A 22633-nucleotide genomic window follows, 5' to 3' on the forward strand; every position below is an offset into this window, starting at 1 on the left:
AACGGGCCCTTCCGCGGCCGAAGTCACGAGTGTCTCCTGCAGCGCAGCTCCGTGAGCCGGGAGGCACCTGCACAACGGCGGGTCTCCCTGGCAACAGGCTCTGGGTCGCAGCACCTTCAGCCCGGGTGCTGCCGGAGCTACCTGAATGCCCTGCCCCTCCCCCCGGGGCCTCCAAACCTCTGCGTTTGATGAAGGCAGCAGCTCTCCAAATGGGGAGGCAGAGGTTTGGAGAGTTGCACAGCTCTCCAAACCTCCACCTCCTCGTTTGGAGAGCTGTTGCATTCATCCGCGTTTGAAAGAAACGATCAGCGCTTTCTGCATTTGGGACAAAGACTCGAGATTCGGCGTTTGTCAGCCTGCGCTGATCTTGCCCTCCTTACAGTCTCCCTCTCTTGAGTCTTCATCACAAATGGAAAAAGCAAGCTGAAACAAAGAGGAGACTGCACTGGGCTGCCCCAAGAGCAGCTGCCGCCGGCGGAGCGATTGCCCGCTCCTTGGGGCTCGCTGCTGCCATGAGAGCTGGCATGGGGATTTGTTTCTGTGGGGGAGGCGGAGGCTGATGGAGATGCGGCAGACCTCCAGCATCTCTCTTGCTGCCACCTCCACCACTACTGTCGTTGGCTTCCGCTAAGGCCGAACCTGGGCAGCCTCCTCCACCCCCAGCAGTGACCGACCCACTCACCTTTCCAGCAGTCCTCCTGTCTCTTCCTCCGCTGCCGCCATGTGCAGTCTGAGGAAGAAAAGAGGGTTGTGGGCAGTCCCACAAACCAAAGAACTTCAACCAATCAATTCAAGCTTTGCAAGTTTTTTTTTCCCATGAGAAGTTTGAATTGATTGAACTTTTATAGTCCGTTTTTTTTTTTTTTTGAACTGCACATGGCAGAGGACTGGGAGCCGCAGATGACTGAAAGAGCCGCATGCGGCTCCGGAGCTGCGGGTTGCCGACCCGTGTCCCAGAGTATTACATATTTTGCTTTTGGTGTGATCTTGGTTGGTCAACCACTTCTAGAGAGGGTATCAGTGGTGCCGAACTGCCTCCATGTGTACACAATCTGTCTGACAGTGGACTGGTAAAACTCTTTGGAAATATTTTTGCAAACTTTTCCAGCCTGGTAAGTATCAACTAGTAGGGGAATTTTTTAGGTCTTCAGTAATTTCTCTTGTTCAAGCCATAACAAACTTCCACATACCTGTGTTGTAAAGATCAGATTTTGATAGTGAATACTCAGAACCTCCAACATTCACATCTGATTATCATCCCATTAATTCAACCATCTGATTCTAATTACCCCTTTGAATGAATCATTAATCCTAGAGGTTTATCTACTGTTGTTATCTAGAAATCAGCCTGATTTTTTTCCCCAATCCAGATATGGTAACCCTAAGTATGGGTATACCTCAGTTAAGAGAGAAGACTTCCATTGATGGGAGCTGGAACACTTTTAATACAGAAGTCTGTCATTTAATGTTTGAGTTCCACAAGTAGAAATCCCAGGGCAAACAAATGGTTGGAGACAATTGTGAATCCTCTAAAGCCGAAGCTTTGCAGAAAATGTCCCAAAATCACCCATCTCTTTAGGCAAACCTGGCATTTGTATTAATAATTTGCCACTTATATTAGATGAAGAGAAAACAGAAGAAAAATACTTCCCCTACTATTCTCATCCTGAATGGCACAAGCCAAAGAGACTTTATTTTTTTAAAAAATAATGTTGTTTATAAATACAAAGAAATATAGAGTAAGATAAACTAAGAAAAATATACAGTAAACAAAAGAACAAAAGTGAAAAAAATAAAAAAGACATATAAAAAGATTATTCTCTCCCCCCCCAGACAAGTATAAACAATTTGGCTAACTTAAGACCTTCTCTAGCACTTCATTATTATTTTTTTTAAAAAATCTCTTCATCATGCATCATTTAATCTCTCCCTATTTACGCTGAAATCTTTAAAGCCTTGTCATAGAATCCTGGAGAAAAAGAAATCCGGTTAACAGCTACCAGAAACTGCAACATATACATTTTAACTTATTAAACAAATTCACATTATATATATTTTTTTTCATTTTTAAAAAGCAGGATCTTTAGTCCCATTAAGTAATGTCCCACAAGTTGATTTCTTCAATTTCGCTGTATCCTTCCTGGAAGAGCTTGAGCAGTTTCTCTTTCTCTCTTCTCAGAAAGAATTTCCTTGGTTTATTCTTTATTTGTTTATTTGTACCCCATCTTCCATATATTGCTTTTCCAAATCACTCTTCTAATTTCTTGTTTTTATGCCCCTTTTCATTATTAAAATTGTTTTCATTCATAAATCCACTGTGACATCGTTTTGCACATAACTCATATTCTGGCATTTTAAAAATTAACTTTCAGACTTTTCTCTTTTACAATCCAGTTTTTTTCAGACTCCAAATCCACCTTCAAATCAGTCTGTTTAATCCAACAAATGCTCTGTTGTTTTCTATATCCTGTGCTGTAAGTAAGCGCAGAATAAATTGGTCACAAAAAGCCTTAATTTCCTCTAGTTTAATAGCGCAGTGCATTGTACTAATAGTCTGTTCTTCTTTAAGAGTAATTCTTTGTACTTTCTGTAGCCAGTCCCCTCTTGCCATCCGTTTGTTTTCCTTTCATGAATTTTCCCACTGGAGGATTATCTTTAATTTCAAAAATTTCATATACAATTTTATTAATTTTTGAACATCCCACAGGAAATGTTTTCTCAGTTCCATCTATCTTATTAACTTTCCAAAATAAACATTCTAATCCCACTTTTGCTGTTTTCCAAAAAATCAAAGCTTCTCTTGTTAATTCTTAAACTTACTCAGAGCTTCTTTCATCCAGTAGGAAAGAAAACTCTCCCAGTATAGAACTTAGGTTTTGGAAGCTTCTTTACTTCAAAGAAATTAGTAGTAAGTAGTTTCTCCTAAAGTAATTGAGGAAGTATGCAAACACAACGTCTCTTTAAGGTGCACTGAGCATGGCTTAGGCAAGATGGAATATTTGCCTGGCCCTCAAACTCACTGGAGAGTGCCATTTTGCAACCTCTTCGCAGGGAGAATATGTATGAAGCAGTGGTGGGATTCAAATATCATAACAACCGGTTCTCTGCATGGATGCTGGCCTGGGCCTCTGAGGCTTAGAACGGACTTCCGGAAGTGGCATCCACGCACTTCCAGCAGGCCTTTCTAGGCCTGGGAGGCTTCCTCCAGGCCTTCAAAGCAGTGTGCATTCAGCCAGTTCTCCAAACTCAGCAAAATTTAGCTTCTGGTTCTGCCGAACCGGTGTGAACTGGCTGAATCTCACCACTGGTATGAAGCCATCAACAGGTGCGCCTTATCTTCTCCTTAGTTTTTTGAGAAGCCGATCCCTTCACCAGCTCCTATTTTGACCAATTTGTAGACTCCACTAAAAGCAGTCATGCTCAGCCTGCCAAGCTGCCCTGGAGATCTGCAAGCCAAAATGGAAGACACTTTGGAAATGGCAGGAAATCAACACTCAGCACCTCCTCTCTCTATTCTGGAAAAAAAAATCCTATAAACAGAGCTGGTTCCCAACAAATTCTCATTTGTGGAGTTCCTCAGGGGTCGGTTCTCTCGCCCCTCCTGTTCAACATCTATATGAAGCCGCTGGGTGAGATCATTTGTGGTTTCGGGGTGGGGTATCATCAGTACGATGATGATACCCAACTTTTTCTTTCCACCCCGAACCAACCCAGCGATGCCCTCGCCGTGATGTCCCGGTGCCTGGAGGCGGTCCAGGTCTGGATGGGGAGAAACAGGCTTCGTCTCAATCCCGCCAAGACTGAGTGGCTGTGCATATCGGCATCTCGGGTCAACCAGACTATTCCATCTCTAACGATGGGGGGTGAGGTGTTACCCCCCGTTGATAGGGCTCGCAACGTGGGCGTCCTCCTGGATTCACGACTCAATTTTGAAGACCATATAGGAGCCGTGACCAGGGGGGCTTTTGCCCAGGTTCGCCTGGTGCGCCAGTTGCGACCCTATCTGGACCGAGATGCCCTACGCACAGTCACTCATGCGCTCGTGACCTCCCGTTTAGACTACTGCAACGCTCTCTACATGGGGCTGCCCTTGAGGACCACTCGGAGGCTTCAGCTGGTGCAGAATGCGGCCGCGCGAGTTGTGATGGGGGTTTCCCGATACTCCCATGTAACACCTCTACTCCGCGAGCTGCATTGGCTTCCGGTTGCCCTCCGGGTGAGATTCAAGGTGCTGGTGATGACCTATAAAGCCCTAAATGGCTTGGGTCCGGGATATCTGAGGGAACACCTGCTGCCGGCATCAAGCTCCCTTCGTCCAGTGCGCTCCCACAGGGAGGGTCTTCTCAGGGTGCCACCGGTAAGAGATTGCCGGCGGGTAACACCCAGGGATAGGGCCTTCTCAGTGGGGGCGCCTGCCCTTTGGAACCAGCTGCCAGTGGAGCTGAGGACTGCCCCCGACCTCCGTTCATTCCGCCGGGGCTGGAAGACCTGGCTCTTCGAGCTCTCTGGCCCAGGCTGAGGATTAATTTTATTTTAACTGGGGTTTTATTTATGCAGGGACAAATATAATTTTTTTAAATTTGTTTTTAACTTTTGTACCTTGGTTTTTTAATTACCCTGTAAACCGCCCTGAGTCCTTCGGGAAAGGGCGGTATATAAATGTAATAAAATAAATAAAATAAAATAAATAAATTCAATACCATGCACTTCTGTATAGTTATCGATATTGAGACTATGCTAAAAGCAACTCACAGAGAGTTACGATCACTTTCCACAATTAATGCTCATATTGAGACTCATATTTTTTCCTGAGAGAAGCAAATATTTCATAAATGTATTTGCAGGACTTGTCTCTTGAGAGGCAGAATGTTTCCCACACTGAATTCTAAATGGAAACGTTCTGGCTTGAACAAAGATAAAGGAGACAGATTGTTAGAATATAAAGGTAAAGGTTTCCTCTGCCCAATCGTGTCCCAGTGTAGGGGGCGGTGCTCATCTCCACTGCCTAACTGAGGGAGTCAGTACTGTTGTTTCTGTGGTCATGTGGCTGGCATGACTATATGCCAAAGTGCATGGAACATTGTTACCTTTCCACGGAAGTGGTACCTATTTAACTACTCGTATTTGCATGCTTTCAAACTGAGAATATATTTGAAACTTAGTGTTCCTAGGAAGGCATACATAGTAACATGCTAATAACATTAAATTACTTTGTGTTTACCTTTCCAGAAAGAGGGTAATAGTCAACAAAAAAGTCCAGAGTAAATGGTCTGTATTTTTCAGTTAGTCTCCAACCTTCGGTTATTTCTTCATCAGAAATGACATAGTAGTCTAGTGCCTTGAGTGAAAAAATGCTGTTAACAACAATGTGCCTATAGGCAATTTTCAAGCACAGTGGAGTATTATATAAAGTGAGTGCAATAAGATTGGGGCAAAAAGATAATGAATGCACATCTTCCAGTGTTGAAATTCCATTATCATGTAGATATAATAATTGTAAATTCTTCATGTATCTCCAAAACATTGGACTAGGCAGTAATTCTAGCTGAAATAGGAGTGAAAAACAATTTTAAAAGGGGATAAAAATGAAAAAACGATTTAATAAGTATATTACCGCCCTTGAAGAGTACAGGTAGTCCTTGACTTACAACTGTTCGTTTAGTGACCGTTCCAAGTTACAAAGGCACTGGAAAAAGTAACTGATGAGCACTTTTCAAAAGTTACAACCTTTGTAGTGATCATAGTCCCCATGATGATGTGATCATGTGATCAAAATTCAGATGCCTGGCAATTGGTTCATTCTTATGACTATTGCTTTGTCCCAAAGGTTGTATAATGACCTTTTGCAATCTTTTGGCAAGCAAAATCAATGGGGAAGTCAGATTCATTTAACAACCGGGTTACTAACTTATCAACTGCAGGGATTCACTTAACAACTGTGTCAAGAAAGGTCATAAACTGGGGGGAAACTCACGGAACAAATGTCTCACTTAACAGCAGAAATCTTGGGCCCAATTGTGGTCATAAGCCGAGGACTACCTGTATATAATTCTTCAAAAAGCACAACCATCAAATCTGGTCCATAATTACAATTTAGTACTACCAAAGCTTGCCTTTTCAAGTAAAAAAAGAGGAAAAGGCCAGTCAATGTCAACCAATATATTGTTTCTCAACATTGACAACATTATGATATATACTGGCTGGGGAATTCTGAGAGTTGAAGTTGATGCAACTTAAAGTTGCCAAGGTCAATGGGAAAAAAGGAAGAGGGGAAATCACCAAAATATCAGTGAGTTGATAATGCCTATAAAAATTGATAGTGCGGTAACTAATGCATCAGTTAAAGGGAATGGAAGAATACCAGAAGTGAGGCAATGAATTCTCAGGTACATTCGGATGATCTCCAGATGTACTTGAATTTTAGAATCAGAATGATCTAAAAACCTTCCCAAAATTATAAAATTTTCCTGTAGCATTTTGAAGGAGCATTAAAAGGTTTAGTTATTAGAAATTATTAACTCCCCAGATTTAGAAAACTTAAAAACAAGGGGGTTGAATTAATATAACCAGCTCTACCTAGAGACATTTTTATCTACAGAAACTTCTAAGATACTTTTAATATGGCACTTATTTTATAGAAGTTATAGCATAAATTGTACATGGTCTATACAATAATTCTGTGCTGTACAAATTTTAGATTATGAATTTGCTTCTTTACAGACATAGTGTACGTATTACAAAGTAAAGGAAATATCAACAAACAAAATGATGACAAAAATGCCACTATCTAAAATTTTAAAGGCAAAAGCCTGGACCAGTTACATACATGTTCAAAGGCATGATTAGGATTCTCTATTCATATAACATAGAGGGACAGAACCTGATATCCTCATCCTGAGTCTGTAAACGTGAGCATTTTAACTGAATGTTAAAAAAAAAAGTCAGATTCCCTCCTTCCCAAAAATATGCAAGAAAAACAAGGGAAAACTATAACAAGACATGAAACAAGGCAGAAGACTCTTGATCAGCTATTTTTCAGGCTGCTAAGAGACTATTGCCATTTGAAGTAGGGCTATTAGCTTCAAACATTTTTGAAGCCTTTATGGTGCTTCAGCAGATTAATTTTATCAATATTAAGTCTAGAAATAAAAAAAATTAAATACCGAAAGGAATCTGACTGATTGCCCCCATCTTTGAATGCCCTCCCAATGAAATAAAAACCTTGGTTTCCTGTAACCCATGGCTACCACATAGAAAGGATCACTGAAATTTCAGAGGAGATATTACACATATTTTAGTTTTCATCCAAGAAACATATATATTTCCAAAGGTGTTCATTAGGTTAGTTATTCAATAAACAGCTCGAACGACCAAAAGAATCATAACTGATTAAAGAATCCATGTGCAGTTTCACTGGAAAACTCCATAATAATAAGACACACCTAGCTTGATGCAAATATTAGGAGCTCTCTTCTATTGGTAAAGATTCGAGTATTTCAAAAATTACCTTTTTAAAGCCATTACTACTCACCTGATTATTATGGAGATCCAATTTAATTAAATTAATGCAATATTCAAGTGCATCAATATTGGTAAGGAAATTACAAGACAAATCACATATTTTGAGTGAAACACAATATGGCATGCTTCGCAGATCATATAGATACTGTGCATGCAGTCTAACCATAACAAGATTTCTCAGTTTCTTTGTATCTCTTTCATCAGCAGTTTGGCCATATTCAAGTAGTAGTTTTTCAGAAACACAGACAAGGTATTCTAAAAATTCCTCCTCCATAGTTATCTCTTTTATGGTTTATCCATGAGAAATCTAAAGGAGAGAAAGGATTACACAGTATGTTACATTTATTCAACTTTCCTTTTAAAAAAAACTTCAAGTACATAAAGTAAATATCTAACTGCTCCATACAGTTCACCTTGCTTTATAAAAAGACCAGCTATAACAGGGAAGCTAGGAAGAAGAAAACATATTTAAGAGAACATTTAAGAACATGTAAGCATCTGGGGGGGGGAGAGGAAATGCCATTTTACATTTTATCAGATAAACAAAGCACTTCATACTTCACACACAATAGAGTATAGAAATATTTTCAATTGCAAATTATTGTTTTATTATATGACAGATTTCCTTCTTGAGTCAAGTCCACCAAAAACAACAAACAAAAACAGTAATATAATATAATGATATTTTTAAAATTGTATAATTCAGCCAATAAAAATTGTATTGCCAGAACTTTAGGATAATTTAGGGATGAAACAGTTAGCCTTGTGATCAATAAAACACATGAATTAAAAGCCATTTCCAAAAGAATTCATTTTAAAGCTTTGTAAGTCCTGAAAATGAACACATTTATAAATGATAAAATTTTATAAAATTGTTTTATAACATAAAATGGCAGAGGGTTTCAAGGGATAGGGATTTGATTGATAAATGAACTGCAATCTATAAAGATGAGTCAACCATCCATGACTTCAAAATGCTTATTTAAAGAATTGTATTTTTTTTTACTCATTCCATTTATTTTTGTGTTTGTTTTTAGTTATTCATTAACGAGCCTTATGTGTCACTTCAATCGCAACCAGCTGTAAATAGTATACACTCCAATTCAGTAAATAGATTTGACAATAGTAACACACAATAATGTATTTTAAATCTTACTATGTCAAGGAATAAGATATTGAAGATACTGAAAAGAGATAAACTATCACTTACTGCTGAGGGGAGTCCCACCTCTCAAATCAGTCCAAGAACTGCCAAAGTAGCTAGATGTAATGTCTTTTCTAAATGCCCAAAGGGTTGGTACTGAATTACAGTCTCTATTATTCCTGAATTTTGTAAATTTAAGCTATAAATCTTTACAAGAATAAAACTGAACCGACACCAGGAAAACCTCCATTTTTTTAGAGGTTTTAGTCCTCTATCAGCCTCAGAGGCTGACTGAGTAACTCTTGAATCATTCCCATTACAGAAGAGGGCGTGTTTTGCCTACTATTTTGAGCTCTTGAAAAAAAGGGGGTATATAAATCTAATAAATAAATAAATCACCAGCATTCAGTATCACATATTTAAACTTTGAAAATCTGAGATTTTCAGGATGTCCTAGCTTTAAGAACAGCAACACCTAAAGTTGCAAATAAATGTCAGGCTTAACCCGAAGTCATAAATTCAGTCTAAATTTCATACATGCATAAGCAGACTCCTGAGCAGACAATGTTTAGAGTAGCAGCAAACAACAAAGAAAGAGAATCCAAAGTTGAATCATGTAAAATCCCAAGGACAAGTCTTTACAGCTAGGACTTCTAAGGCAAGAATCATGGAAACCTTCATGAATCATCACTGTTCCAGCAAACTTCCTAAGCCCTGATTTTTCCCTATAAACCAATAGTCTCTGATTCTGTCAAACCACAACTGGTGTTGACCAGATCTAAGAAGCACTGAAACAATAGAGGCGTAGCTTTTTTTAAAAAAATCCCATTTATATCCCGCCCTTCTCCGAAGACTCAGGGCGGCTTACAATCTAAGAAGCACAAATTAATGTGCTTAGCAATAGTCTTCATTCTATGTATATGCCTGCTTATTAGGGCTTTCGCCCCCCACCAAGCGGCATTTTTACAAAGTCAGCTTATTTCCCCCAACAATCTGGGTCCTCATTTTACCTACCTCGGAAGGATGGAAGGCTGAGTCAACCTTGAGCCTGGTGGGACTCGAACCTGCACTAATTGCAGGCAGCTGGTGTTACTTAAGGAGGCATTAGCCCACTGCTCCATCAAGGCTCATATATACTATTTAATATATTTATATATATATACTATTTATATACTAGACTGCAGGAAGAAATTCTATAAACTATGGCTGCTTGAGAGAAAGCCTGATCATATCTACTCCACGTTCCACAAATCTAATGGATTGGAAAGGGCTGAACATGAACTCTGTAGTCCATGTTTCATAAATCTCACAACTGGAAAGGACTATGTACAGATTCACAGGGGATTGGATCAAACAGGTAGATTCGATCCAGTCAAGATATGGCTGATATATTCTAATGCTGTACCATATAAGGCTTTAAAAGTAATGTCCAACATTTTGAACTAGTCTAGAAACCTACTGGCAATTACTGCAGTGATTGAAGCATGTGTTACTCTATACCGGAACTGTCTTGCTGCCACGTTTTTGTATAAGCTGTAGCTTGAGTTGTTTCCCAAAGCAGCCCTACACAAAGCTCACTGTAATTGTCCAGCCAGGTGGTAAATCAGGGGGTGATCTACTGTAATCAGGATGTCCTGGTTCAAGCACAGTTGTACCTGACATTGGCAGAAGCTGGGTAAAGCCCATCTGCCTATGATTTCCACCTACTTGGTACCTGAGCAGGGCTGGTACCAGACGGCTCCCCAAGTCATCAGCCAACAGCTGGCCAGAGTAACAACCAGAACCAATATTACCAAGTAACAAGTAAAATTAGTAGAACTTAATCTAGAATTCACAGCCTCCATGCATCACTTGATGATTGGTTTAGCATCTGTTTGTTCCCAGCAACACAACTGCATGAATTCATGATAGAAGAATAGGAACAAGTGTGAATTGGGCTAGCAACATGTCTTAATTCCTCAGCTGTAGCAAATTTCAAATGGGGATTTTGTGCAAGGTAAAATCGAATGGTTTCATGCAGAGAGATTATAGTGAATAGAACTGTAACATGATTCTAAATGAAGTTTCTCAAAACAATGATGGTTAAACAGAGTTAGATTAGAGTTGAAATTATGCATATTAAATCCAAGGGCCTTTCCTCTTTATTTCTGTTCTCTCAATAGCTAGTAACACTGGAAGCAACTTCTCTATAAAAAGTGCATTTCTATGCACATTTCTAAGTCAACACGTTTATTGGAAAAAACCATATGGAAGTAGTATGGAGAGTACTCTTTTGGTCCTACAGTCTATTCTAGTCCTAAACAGTAGTTTCAATGCAGCAATCTTGCACAATTGTTGAAGAATATTTTAAGATGTAATATTTTCTAACTTTGCAAAATTAAAATCTCACTTGGGTCACAGGAGATCACTACAGAAGTAATTTATGTAGTCTTAACTGAGTAAGTCATAAAATTAAATGAGACTGTACTTTAATTTTTATGGCTCCATTCACCTCATGTCAATATGCTTAGTCATGGTTTAAAGGGATGTCAATTTAATATTTACAGAATTAACAACAAAACTTCAAAAACATATTTCTATACAGTATTTAAAGGCAAGGAAACCACTCAGTACAACATTACTTTAAGGGACACATAAAATAGTCATTTTGTTATCACCAAGATGAATTTCAGGCAATTCCTTAAAGAGAATTCTGCCTTATTCATAAGACTACTTTTATTGCAAGATTTGTGCATGGTAAAACCATATCAAAGGGCACCACTGCTTCGTTTTCTTTCATTTGCACTTTGCACCTTTATAATCTCTGGGAGACTAGGCATGAGCTCTTAAAATTAAAAAGAGAGTAAAGGTATCTGTCAAGAATCTTAAAATGGGCCATGGTATAGGAAATAAAATTTTCACATATCAATAATCTTACATCAATAATTTTTCCTTAATGCTATTGAGACTTGCATACCTAGTCAAAATTACAACTAAGGTCCACCAGTAGAGACAAAAAGACCTCTACAACTGTAAAGTTTATTCAACTGAAATTAACTGATACATTTGCTTTGCAACCCCAGTATTAAACATACCGGTAAGTATAACAGATTACCCCATTTGAAGAACAAGAAGCCTAAGCAGAATGTACTTCTTGGTCATATTTGACTCTTCAGAGAAGAGCATAAAAACTTAATTTTGTTGGTAAAAGATTATGTCTGTGGAAAAACTGATAAATCAGTTAGTAGTGGCTCAACTGACAATGACAAATGGAAAAAAAACTTTTTACCTCAAGCCACAAACACAGCAAATACTATATTTATTTTGTGAATTTAAAGAAATAATGATAAATAAATGAATATATTTGTGGACTAATATGATTTTGGCTGGAGGCTCAGAAAATATAATCACCTCTACTGTATTTTAAACGAAGGCTATTTGATTGTTTTTAACACAAGGATTGTAAGAATTGAGGCCCATCTGGGTCATTCTCCTAGTTTCTGAGAAGGAAGCACTGTTTTGTTTTGCATTATTAGGACTGTCTCCAAACATATTTCTATTACCTATTTCTATGATCAAACATAAAAATAATATAAGCTGTTCAAATCTTAACTCTATAAAGAAAAAATATTTCTTTACACAGCCACTCCCTTCAGCTCTGGAAAGAATTGGCATGATCATTCAGCAAGTGTTTTATTTCCCTCTATAATCCTAGGATTGAACTAGACATTTTTTTAGTGAAGTATATACCACTGATCGTGAACCTTTAAGACAGTTGGTACACATATGCATATAAATACTTTTGTGCAGTTATATCATCAGTACAATATGAGGAATGTTTCATTTTTCTTTAACTTGGGAGAATTTGCTTCGGCTCTATCTTGTGAACCTTATGCTCATATAGGCAACTTCTAGATAGCAGCTAAGAGAACTTTCAGTATATACAGTATTCAGTATTTGGTTTCCATTAGCAGACATCTGGGTTTAGTTGCCCAGATATGGTAGCCTTATCATAGTAAACCCAAAGGTTTGTTTTTTTCAAAAGGCAACTGGATTTTCTTGGGTTTTTTTCCTTTGAAAACTTTTTGCTTCTAATTCAAGAAATTCCTTAAGTTCTTCAGAAATGTCTTGGATGAGAAGTGAAATGTTTTCAATAGAAAAAACCAAGAATGTCCTGTTGCCTTTCGGGGGAAAAAACCTTTGAGACAACCATGTCCAGGATGATTGAGAATCTCCATAGACATAAACCTAATTAAATTAACTGGATATTAGGAGTAGGCTACAAGATCTTGCCAGCAGAACAAATGGACAAGCCATAGTTGCTGGTATCTTTGTTTGCACACAAATCCTCTAATCTTTGGCTGTACTTCTCACATATTAGCCTAAATTAATTCAGCCTGTATAATTAGTTCATGATTTGCAGTAGAGCATTCTTAATTTTTTTTCCTCTCAGAATCTCTTCCCAGTTTAAAAAAATATGGAGAACCCCACAAAGAGCTTTTGTTTTTATGGGCTATGTTTATCAATACCTACCAAATTAAAAATTAAAATTGACACATTCACTGACCCTACAGTGCCTCAAGATTATCTGATGAGAGTTCAACATAACTGCCAAAATACAGTAATTTTGATTTTACTAATCCTTGGGGGGGGACCCTCAAGGGCTCCTAAGAATGCACTTTTAAGAAAAATCTGTTCCTTTTTCAGGGTTATGTGCATCACCTGATCTGACCACAAGCAATGGAAGCAAGATTAAGCCCAACAGCACACACACAGAGACACAGAAACAGACACACAGAGAAACCAAAAGTAGAAAGGAGCCTGTAAAAAAGAGCAATTTTTGCTCCTACCACAACTTTTTCAGGGCAAGGCAGCTGATAGAATTAAATTCGCTGGGTACTACGAGACTGGGGGAATCGCTCCTTAATGTCCATATTCTTCTCTGGGAGAGATCACACACACACACACACACACACACACACACCCAAAAAGGTAGCAACCTTAATTTCCGTTACAAGCTGCTCTCTTAATAAAAGGTATTTAGTTTTAGGTAGAGACAGTTAAGATTTCCGGATTAAAAGCTTCCCTCCCTCTTAGTTCTTCCCAAGCTCTGCAGGTCAGAAGCAGCCAAAGGCTGTCTCTGAACAACTCCGGACACGTAACTCATCCAGTTGGGATCCTCAACCTCGGGATCTCTCCTCCCTTACCCTCCTTCCAGCTCTTTTCCTCACTGCTCCTCTCTCATTCACCGACTCCCTCCCATCCCAAGCGGTCCCGTCCGCCCGCCTTCCCGGGACGGAAAGCGGGAGCCAGACTCAAGAGACGCCTGTCGGTTGCCAAGCAACCGGCCTCTTCCGCTAGACCAGGGATAGGCAACCTCGGCTCTTTTATGATTCCTGGACTTCAACTCCCAGAATTCCTGAGTCAGATATGCTGACTCAGGAATTCTGGGAGTTGAAGTCCAGGAGTCATAAAAGAGCCGAGGTTGCCTACCCCTGCGCTAGACCAAGGCCTGCTCTGCCCGTCCCCGTTAAGGAAGAGGCGGTGGCGTCGTCTAGCTCGGGGCGGAAGCGCGAGAGAGATTGAGGCGGCGGGCGACCCCGGGATGTCGCTGGCGGGCGAGGCGGAGACGCGGCGTCGGCGAGCTACGCGGAAGAGACTGGAGAAGTTCGCTGAGTTGAGAGGTGGCTGCCTGGGGGCTGCAGCAAAGGCTGTCGTGGTTTGGGGCCTGGGCAGTGCCTTCTTTGGATGGCTAGCCGGAAGGACGGCTCCGAGAATAGGGACGCCCTTGTAATTGCTCGTGTAGAAAGCAGCTTTCGCAATCTGTGTCCCCCTCTCCCCATCCCCCACCCCCCAATCAGTTCAGTGGGTGAGAATTTTTTTAACACTGGCTTAAAATGCCGGTAGTAAGTCAGAAGGCCTTTGCTATCAGATTGCCTGGCAGTCTTTAAGGATTTGCAGTCACACTAAACCAAGGGTCTTCAAACTTGGCCTTTTTAATGAATTGTGGACTTCAACTCCCAGAATTCCTCAGCCAGGCAAGCTGGCTGAGGAATTCTGGGAGTTGAAGTCCACAAGTCGTAAAAGGGCCAAGTTTGAAGACCCCTGCACTCAACCACAGTTCACTTAACCATGGCTTCTTGAATAAAGTGCTGTTGGCTAGATGAAGTCAACCTGCTGAGCCAAAATCAACAACCTCGGCTACAATTTAACATGATAACTCTGAACCTGCTTATGTTTCTGATGAGGCTTTGTGAGACTGCCTCTGGAGCACACACTCAGCGCCTCAGGCGTGGCACCCTTTGGTTGCCTGCTCTTGGTGGAGGATTTTAGTGCCCTGTGGAAAAATGGCACAAATTGTACATCCGGATTGTAAAGAATTGGAGAAGGGAAGTGTACCGCTAATGTTGTCCAAACCTTATCAATTATGTTGAAAAGGTTGGCAGGCACACTTACAGACGAATGGTTGCTATTTCCCCTGCCTTAGCCTTGGGTTTCAAAGTGTTCATGAGGCAACAGAAAATGTGTGACATTTTTTATTTCATCTCCTTACAACTGAGGGAGGATGTTTGGTATGTTGGTATCCCCAATAACGTTAGATTCTCTCATTTGGATAGAAAGTTTTCTTCAATTGATGCTGAAGAAGAATGTGCAATTGTTATCAGTGGGAAGGACTGAAAATCTGAAGCAAGAGTAGGAGGACTTATTGCTCATTTGAGAGGCAAATATATAGCATATAATGAAGTTTTATAACAACCATTGTAGACTACGGAGATACCCTTTTATTCAAACTTTTCAGTATAAGTTTTATGGATTTGCTGTCACACTAAACCATAGTTTACTTAACCATGGCCTCTTGAATAAAGTGCTGTTGGCTGCTAAGCCAAAATCAAACTGTTACAATTTAGTATGATGAATGAACCTGCTTCTATTTCTGATGAGGCTTTATAATAAATGAATTTAAAGTTCTTTTTCTTTATGTAGTGGCAAGTAGTTGACATAAAATTTATAGTTCCATTCATATATAAATTGTATTGGTTCTTAGTAAAGGAATGAGCACATCAGTTGTCATTCACTGTAGAAAATAACAGTGTTCTGATCTTGACAAAGCTAAGCATATCTGACCAATAGGTAGACTGGAAAATTTGTACATGGAATAAAAGCATTTTAGTTCTGTGCAAAGTAGGGGACTGCAAAACTTGCAGAATTGTTCCAGTGAACACCAGATATTTTTGTTTTCCTTTCAACCACATTCACTTTGAAAACTGTCAAACCCTTGCTCCTCAAGCATAGGTTTTGTACAGCATTGGAAAAAGCATTTAAAGGACACATTTTTCAATATGTTGGAGTGCATATAAAACACTTCTTTTTGAATGGCTAAGCACTTTTGCAGGCTCACATAACATGGACTTTCTTATGTCCAGTAAATGCAATTTTGTGAAAAGAGCAATCAGGAAAACAATGTTTGATAAAAAAAAATAATAAGGCTGAGATTAAGACTGCATGCTTTCAAAATGATTTAGAAGACTGCTTTGGAATGCACAGAAATGCAAACAGAACACATTTTAATAGAGCCACAGAAAAGATACAGCTACTTTAATAATTTAATCATTAAAGAACTGCTACATTCATGTTCCTACACGTTCCAAAGTGCCTTTTCCAAATCATTTTCAATACATGCACCTCTTTCATTGGCACTTTAGGCAGCATGAAGGAAAGCAGTAATGGACAATTATACATTAGAATCAGGTGAATCTGAACCCAAAGAAGAAGAAAATGGCTGAACTTTAGTAGCTAACTGCAGTGTAAATAAGTTGTAGGTAGGTTATGGTGGTGTTAGAGGAATATTAGTTGAGGCCAACTGAAGTAAGGAATAGGAATCCCAATTCAAGATTTTAGAATCTTGTTTGTGGTAAGAATATTTTAAATCAGTTTGGTAATTATATCCCTTGTAATGACATTTCCTTTTTCCAATCAGGTAAAACTGTGCAGACTGGAGAGTTTTGGGATGTTGTTGTAATAACAGCAGTTGATAAAAAGCAAGAAATAGCTTATCAAAAACAATTATCAGAAAAGCTGAAAAGAAAAGAATTGCCCCTGGGTGTGGATTATCATGTTTTTGCTGATCCTCCTGGACCAAAAATTGGTAGGTTCTGCAATTTAGAGAAAGTTAATAATGTTATCAAAATAAAACAAAACATATATACCCATAGATACATTAAAAACATTACACAGTCCTTCCAGCAATGGGGCCAGAGCATTCACAGGAAGGATGAGCAAAAGAAACGATGGAATTTATGCCGGAAATTGGAATAGAAATCTAAAAGAGCAGAATTTGCACTGTCAGGTCATAATATAATCTCAGTTTGCTGCAGACATCTATTCATGATGCTCTCTCTCACCATTATGACTGTGTTGAACTTCTACGTGATGGCTGTGGGAAAGGCTGCCATCATTCAAACTAAATTAAGTACTTCTGTTTCATTAAAATCCATGGAATTTAAAAAATTATTAGCTTGCTTCTGCCTCAAGTTTGTTAAGTTTAATTTTTCAATCATCTGATGAACAGAAACTGAAGACAGTTTGTGGTTAAATGTTCAGTACAATTTGATTAATTTTCAGACAGATAAAAAGGTTCTCCTTCTGGTGCATATTATGACAGCTGTATCTTTTACTGAAAGATTTCCAGAATGTCATTAGAAGCCAAATTATATTAATTAAACTTTCTAAAATATGTTCAATTACTATTATTATGCTTCTTTTGATTCAAATGTGAAATTCCTTTGCTATTAATGATCTGGATGTTCTTTTGGATAATATGTCAATTGAATAGACTGTTAAGGATCTTTCTAGTTTACATAGTATTTATATGAAATTTACAGTATCTCAGTTTATGAAAACTTTTCCTTTAAAAAGCATTCTAGGGAGAAAATGGAGATCTGGACGTGGAACCTATATTTGATATCAGCTTCATGATTTGTGTTGCATTTACTCAGCATTTTTAAAAATATATAATTAAATATAAAAATATAAAACATTTCCATTTTATAGTTTTCAATCCAAACTTTTAAAATATTTTGAAAATTTCACAGTATGATCTAAACAGAAAAGAGGACTTCTCATAAAATGGATTAATTCTAATCTTGAGAAAATAGTTTCTCATTTTATTTGCCTGATTTGGCAAATAGGTAACATTTCCATGGCTGTTGTTTGATGTTAGAGTTACAGAGAGAGTTGTGAATTGTCTTTTCCGTGACCATTATAGAAATGATGATGATCCAAGTTGACTTAATAAATTTTGTGGTGCTGTGTGATTTAAAGTAACATGACTTTCAAAAGATAGATGCATCAGTTGGTTGCAAACTAATCCTGTTAATTCTTTTTGTTCCTACAAATGTTTTGTAGGAAATGGTGGATCAACACTTCACGCCCTTCGGTGTTTAGAAGAGCATTATGGAGATAAATGGGATACCTTCACTATCATATTAATTCATTCTGGTAATTTTTATCCATCAACTTACCTTACATTATGTAGGATGCACGTCTGTTTGTTTTTTCCCTGAAGAGAGTAGTGAAGATGAATTGGGTTTCTTTCCACTACAAAATTATACTCAAAGTCAGATAAGCATATTTAGGTTAAATTATGGCCTGAAATTATCTTTAAAATTCTGCTCAAAACTCCTTAGAGAAAGGAAAGACTGTAGAACAAATAATAGTATTAATGACCCACAAAAATTCAGTTATTTATAGTTTACGTAAAGCTGGAAAGAATAAAGTATGACATTGGTAGATAATGTTGAATTTGGAAAGCCTTTATGATTTTTGGCAGAATGATTTTACAACTCACTAGAAAGCAGTCCTTCCCGTGTCACTGTGCATTAGAATATGATGAATCATACATCCTTTGGTTTCTTATATTGATGTTTGGAAGTAGAAGAAGACAAACAATCTGTAACTTCCTCCACACAATGTAAACGCTGAAGATAGGAGCACAGCCTTTTTAAATGAAGGATTATAGCAAGCAAGTGAATTGTACAAGCTGAGGGTTCCTGCAGGGTGCAGGAGTTCACCAGTTTAATATGTATGTTAGCTGTAACCTATCTGAAGAGTCCTGCCTTTGTGCTGGTTGTACATTTGGCTCTCTATGTGAGATAATCATTTAAAGATAACAACTACAGTTCATGCACAATGAAGCCATCCAGGTCTTTGTGCGAGTTGAACTGCACTACATACAAATGTGTTTCTGAATTCAGTGTAAACCTCTAAAGCTTTGACTTCAGTTCTCTGACCATACCAATCTCCTCACAATTTTTATTTCTTTGCCATTTTTGTAATTATATTAACTCTTTTATCCTACAACTTTATGTAAATTGCAGATTTATTTTTTAGCATATTTTTTTAAAAAAGTCTGTTGCTGAAATATTTTGTAGAATCTTTGTCCAACTGAGGTGATTTTATTTAGAAACTTCTCTGGGTCAGTGCATCTCTGTTTATTTTCTTTTGGCTGGGCCTTATAATCTCCTCTAAAAAGTTGTGTGGACGTTACTCCTGATTATATTCTCCTCCTGCTGCCCCTTACCATCATTTCAAAATGTGATTTAGAAGGTGTAGGGATTCATTAAAGCAAATGGTAAGAATATGCAAAGAAAAGGGGGCGGGGAAAGGAAAGTCCATTCATGAATAAAAGAGAATTTACACAGCACTGGACTAATCCTATATATATCGTATAATTTTAAGAAACAATTGAAGCAATAAGTATCTTAAAATTATGCAGTATTCTACTATTTGCGCTTTATGCAACATCTAAAAGTAGCATTTATATCAAACTAAGTTATAATTATAGGGACTCAGTGGGTTAGGATGCTGAGCTTGTCGATCAGATGGTCGACAGTTTGGCGGGTCGAATCCCGAGTGCCGCGTAACAGAGTGAGTGCCTGTTACTTGTCCCAGCTTCTGCCAACCTGGCAGTTCGAAAGCATGTAAAAATGCAAGTAGAAAAATAGGGACCAGTACGGTGGGAAGGTAACAGCGTTCCATGCACCTTTGGCATCTAGTCATGCCGGCCACATGACCACGGAGACTTCCTCGGACAAGCGCTGGCTCTTCGGCTTTGAAACAGAGATGAGCACCGGCCCCTAGAGTTGGAAACGGCTAGCATGCATGTGCGGGGGAACCTTTAGCTTTACCTAAGTTATAATTAAGAATCCCATTATTTCAGAACAATTGTATAAATTGAGGGCAGCTATCAAAATTTGAATATAAGCTTTTACTTGCTTTGTAAATTTTTACAATTTTTAAAAACAATATAATCTGTTCTTAGCCTTTGTAATATTTATATCTAAAATCCATTACATCCTGGGTTTTGGATAGTGAATATTCTAAGGGTTATCTTTTTCATGCATCATGTAAATAAATAATTTAATTTCATTCTTTGTTAGCAATCTAAAAAAAAATTCACACACACACACACACACACACACACACACACACACAATGTGAAAGAATCAACCTCAAGTAAAATTCTTTAGAATCTGGATGCATATGAATATAAACATGCTTTATATTAAATATTCTTCATTGTTTGTGTTTTTATAAAGGTGGTTATAGTCAACGTTTACCGAATGCCAGTGCCCTGGGAAAAATTTTCACAGCTTTGCCTTGTGGGGATCCAATTTACCAAATGCTTGATTTGAAATTAGCCATGTACATTGATTTTCCTGCTTCTATGAATCCAGGTGTTTTGATTACATGCGCAGACGATATTGAATTTTATAATATTGACGCAACAGAACTCCTGAGGTTTAATCAGCCTGGATTTACTGCATTAGCTCATCCTTCCAGTTTGAGCATTGGTACATGTCATGGAGTTTTTGTATTGGAGCCTCCATTACCCCTGATAGAAAAAGAACTTGAGTACAGATCTTGTAATCTTTTTCTGCATAAGCCTAGCATTGAAAAAATGTATCAGTCTGGAGCAGTGTATAAAAGGAATAATTGTCAAACATTACCTCCTAGGGACCTGGGGGATTCATTTATGGAATCTGAGTTTGTATATACAGATAGCTTATTTTACATTGATTGCACCACTGCAAAACTGATGCTAACATTTTATAAACAGATAGGCAAACTTTGCTATGAAATAGATGCCTATGGTGACTTTCTGCAGGCATTAGGGTCTGGAGCAACAAAAGATTGTGCAACAAAAGTTGAAAATGTCACAAAAGAATCAGGTCTAATAGAAATAAGGGAGAAGATGTTTAACATACTAAAAGGTTTGCCTCTCAATGTTATACTCCTAAATAATTCCAAATTCCATCATATTGGAACTACTTGTGAGTGTTTGTTTCATTACACTTCTGATAGAAAAATGAAATTGGAGTTGGGTCTGCTGCCAAATATTTTTAGCATCTGTTCAAACGTGGCAGAAGAGTTGGATAAATCGCCATGTATCATTCACAGTGTGCTTAGTTTAAAGTGTTTTGTTGCACCTGGTTCACTAATTGAATATTCTAGATTGGATTCCAAGGTTTCAGTAGGAACAAACAGTATCATCAGTGGCTGTTCCATTGAAACAGAAGCAGATATACCACCAAATACTTTTATGACAACCCTGAGCATAAGAATTGATGGAGAATTAAAGTATGTGAGCATGGTGTTGGGCATAGAAGATAACTTGAAAAAGAATGTGGCAAATCTTGCAGATATACACCTACTAACTATTTTTGGCATTAGTCTTAAACAATGCTTAGAGATTTGGGGCTTGAAAATTTCAGAAGAGCTCTTTTCAGGGGACAAAACATGTCTGAGTTTGTGGACTATTCGAATCTTCCCCGTCTGCTCTTATTTAAGTGATTCGGCGAAAGTGTCATTAGGGATTTTAAACTCAGTGCAAAATAAGTCCCCATTTAATTTAGATAGTTTTAAACTGTTGTCTATTGAACAAATGCTTTGCTACAAAGATGTTGAAGATATGCTGAAATTCCGGCAGCAACTTTATGAAGAAATCAATCTGCAGAAACTGAAAGAGAAATCTATTAAATAGAAATGGCTGAAAAATGGTACTTTCCCCCATATTTTAATTCAATGAGGGCTAATTGCTTTCAAGGTTTCCAAACCCCAGAAGCAAGCACTATGCATATTTTTGTGTTTCATTGAAGTAGAAATAATGAAACTGCATTAAGACTGTTATTGTAGCATAACGTTAATAATGCAAAAAATGCAGATAAACTATTCGTTTGATGAAAACATTAATGAAATATTTTGAAATCTATAAAAACACAAAGGAGGGAATTTTCGTTGCTTCATATTACATTCTCAGGGTTTTTATTAATTCAAGTGGGAAATAAAAGTTATTAATTAGGTATTTGATTGAAAACTACTTAAAACTTTTTACATAGAAAAAGTTATTTCTGACAACATTCTTATTTTTCAGGTTTGTTCATTACAAACAAGCAAATAAAGTTACGTTATTTCTTAAATGTATATTCATAACACTATTCTGTGTTTCATGTGTAAATCTGACATCCATTTTGTTTATGTTTCATTCTGAACATGAATGGTACTGAGAAAACTGTCATATTTTAATATAGTTATAAGATAAAGATTATTAATAATTCTAGGCATATCCTGGCATTATCATTACCACATAATCATGGATTGCTTTTCCAAAGGTTATATCTAAAATATGCAGCTTTAACCTAATCTTGTATAATGATCGTGTCAAAATAATAAAAAGATGATTTTAAAATGCCTGTTTATTAGTCAATTTATATGCCTGCCCATCTCACATATGTACTGGGTGGCTTACAATTAAATAAGTAAAACACATATCAATACAAATGGTAAAAAAAAACACAGTTAACATGACCAGGAGATAGGCTCCATCACCGATTTGGAACCCCAGGTTCAAGCACAAAATAAGAATAAAAAAACCCAAGTTTTCAAGACTTGACAAAAGATCAGCTGATATAACCTGCCGGCTGATACTGC

At 37.9% G+C, this 22633-nt stretch overlaps 2 protein-coding genes across 2 annotated transcripts in view; one reads left to right on the plus strand and one right to left on the minus strand.

Annotated features, from left to right (window-relative positions):
• Positions 1-13875, minus strand: part of LRRIQ3 (leucine rich repeats and IQ motif containing 3) — a gene marked incomplete at its 3' end in the record, with an annotated part of 57652 nt that extends 43777 nt beyond the window's left edge. Inside the window, exons 1-3 of the mRNA XM_081325494.1 lie at positions 13808-13875; positions 7532-7828; positions 5222-5545 (exon numbers count right to left, since the gene is read on the minus strand). Coding sequence (XP_081181620.1) covers positions 5222-5545; positions 7532-7795 — 588 coding nt within the window. The 5' untranslated portion in view covers positions 7796-7828; positions 13808-13875. The remainder of the gene's footprint in view (positions 1-5221; positions 5546-7531; positions 7829-13807) is intronic.
• A 253-nt stretch (positions 13876-14128) lies between these two features.
• Positions 14129-22357, plus strand: FPGT (fucose-1-phosphate guanylyltransferase). Its single transcript, XM_081325370.1, has 4 exons — positions 14129-14328; positions 16623-16790; positions 18050-18142; positions 20242-22357. Exons 1-4 carry the CDS (start codon positions 14250-14252, stop codon positions 21684-21686), a joined length of 1785 nt encoding a protein of 594 aa, XP_081181496.1. The 5' UTR covers positions 14129-14249; the 3' UTR covers positions 21687-22357.
• Positions 22358-22633: the final 276 nt, after the last annotated feature.

Source organism: Vipera berus (assembly GCF_964194415.1).
Source record: "Vipera berus genome assembly, chromosome: 3".
NCBI lineage: Eukaryota > Metazoa > Chordata > Lepidosauria > Squamata > Viperidae > Vipera > Vipera berus.

Bases quoted from the DNA above. Each gene is read 5' to 3' on its own strand.
- FPGT (XM_081325370.1), top strand. From the start codon at position 14,250: ATGTCGCTGGCGGGCGAGGCGGAGACGCGGCGTCGGCGAGCTACGCGG. The intron at 16,791-18,049 runs GTAGGTTCTGCA...AATGTTTTGTAG, and splicing joins TCCTCCTGGACCAAAAATTG to GAAATGGTGGATCAACACTT. The intron at 18,143-20,241 runs GTAATTTTTATC...GTTTTTATAAAG, and splicing joins TATCATATTAATTCATTCTG to GTGGTTATAGTCAACGTTTA.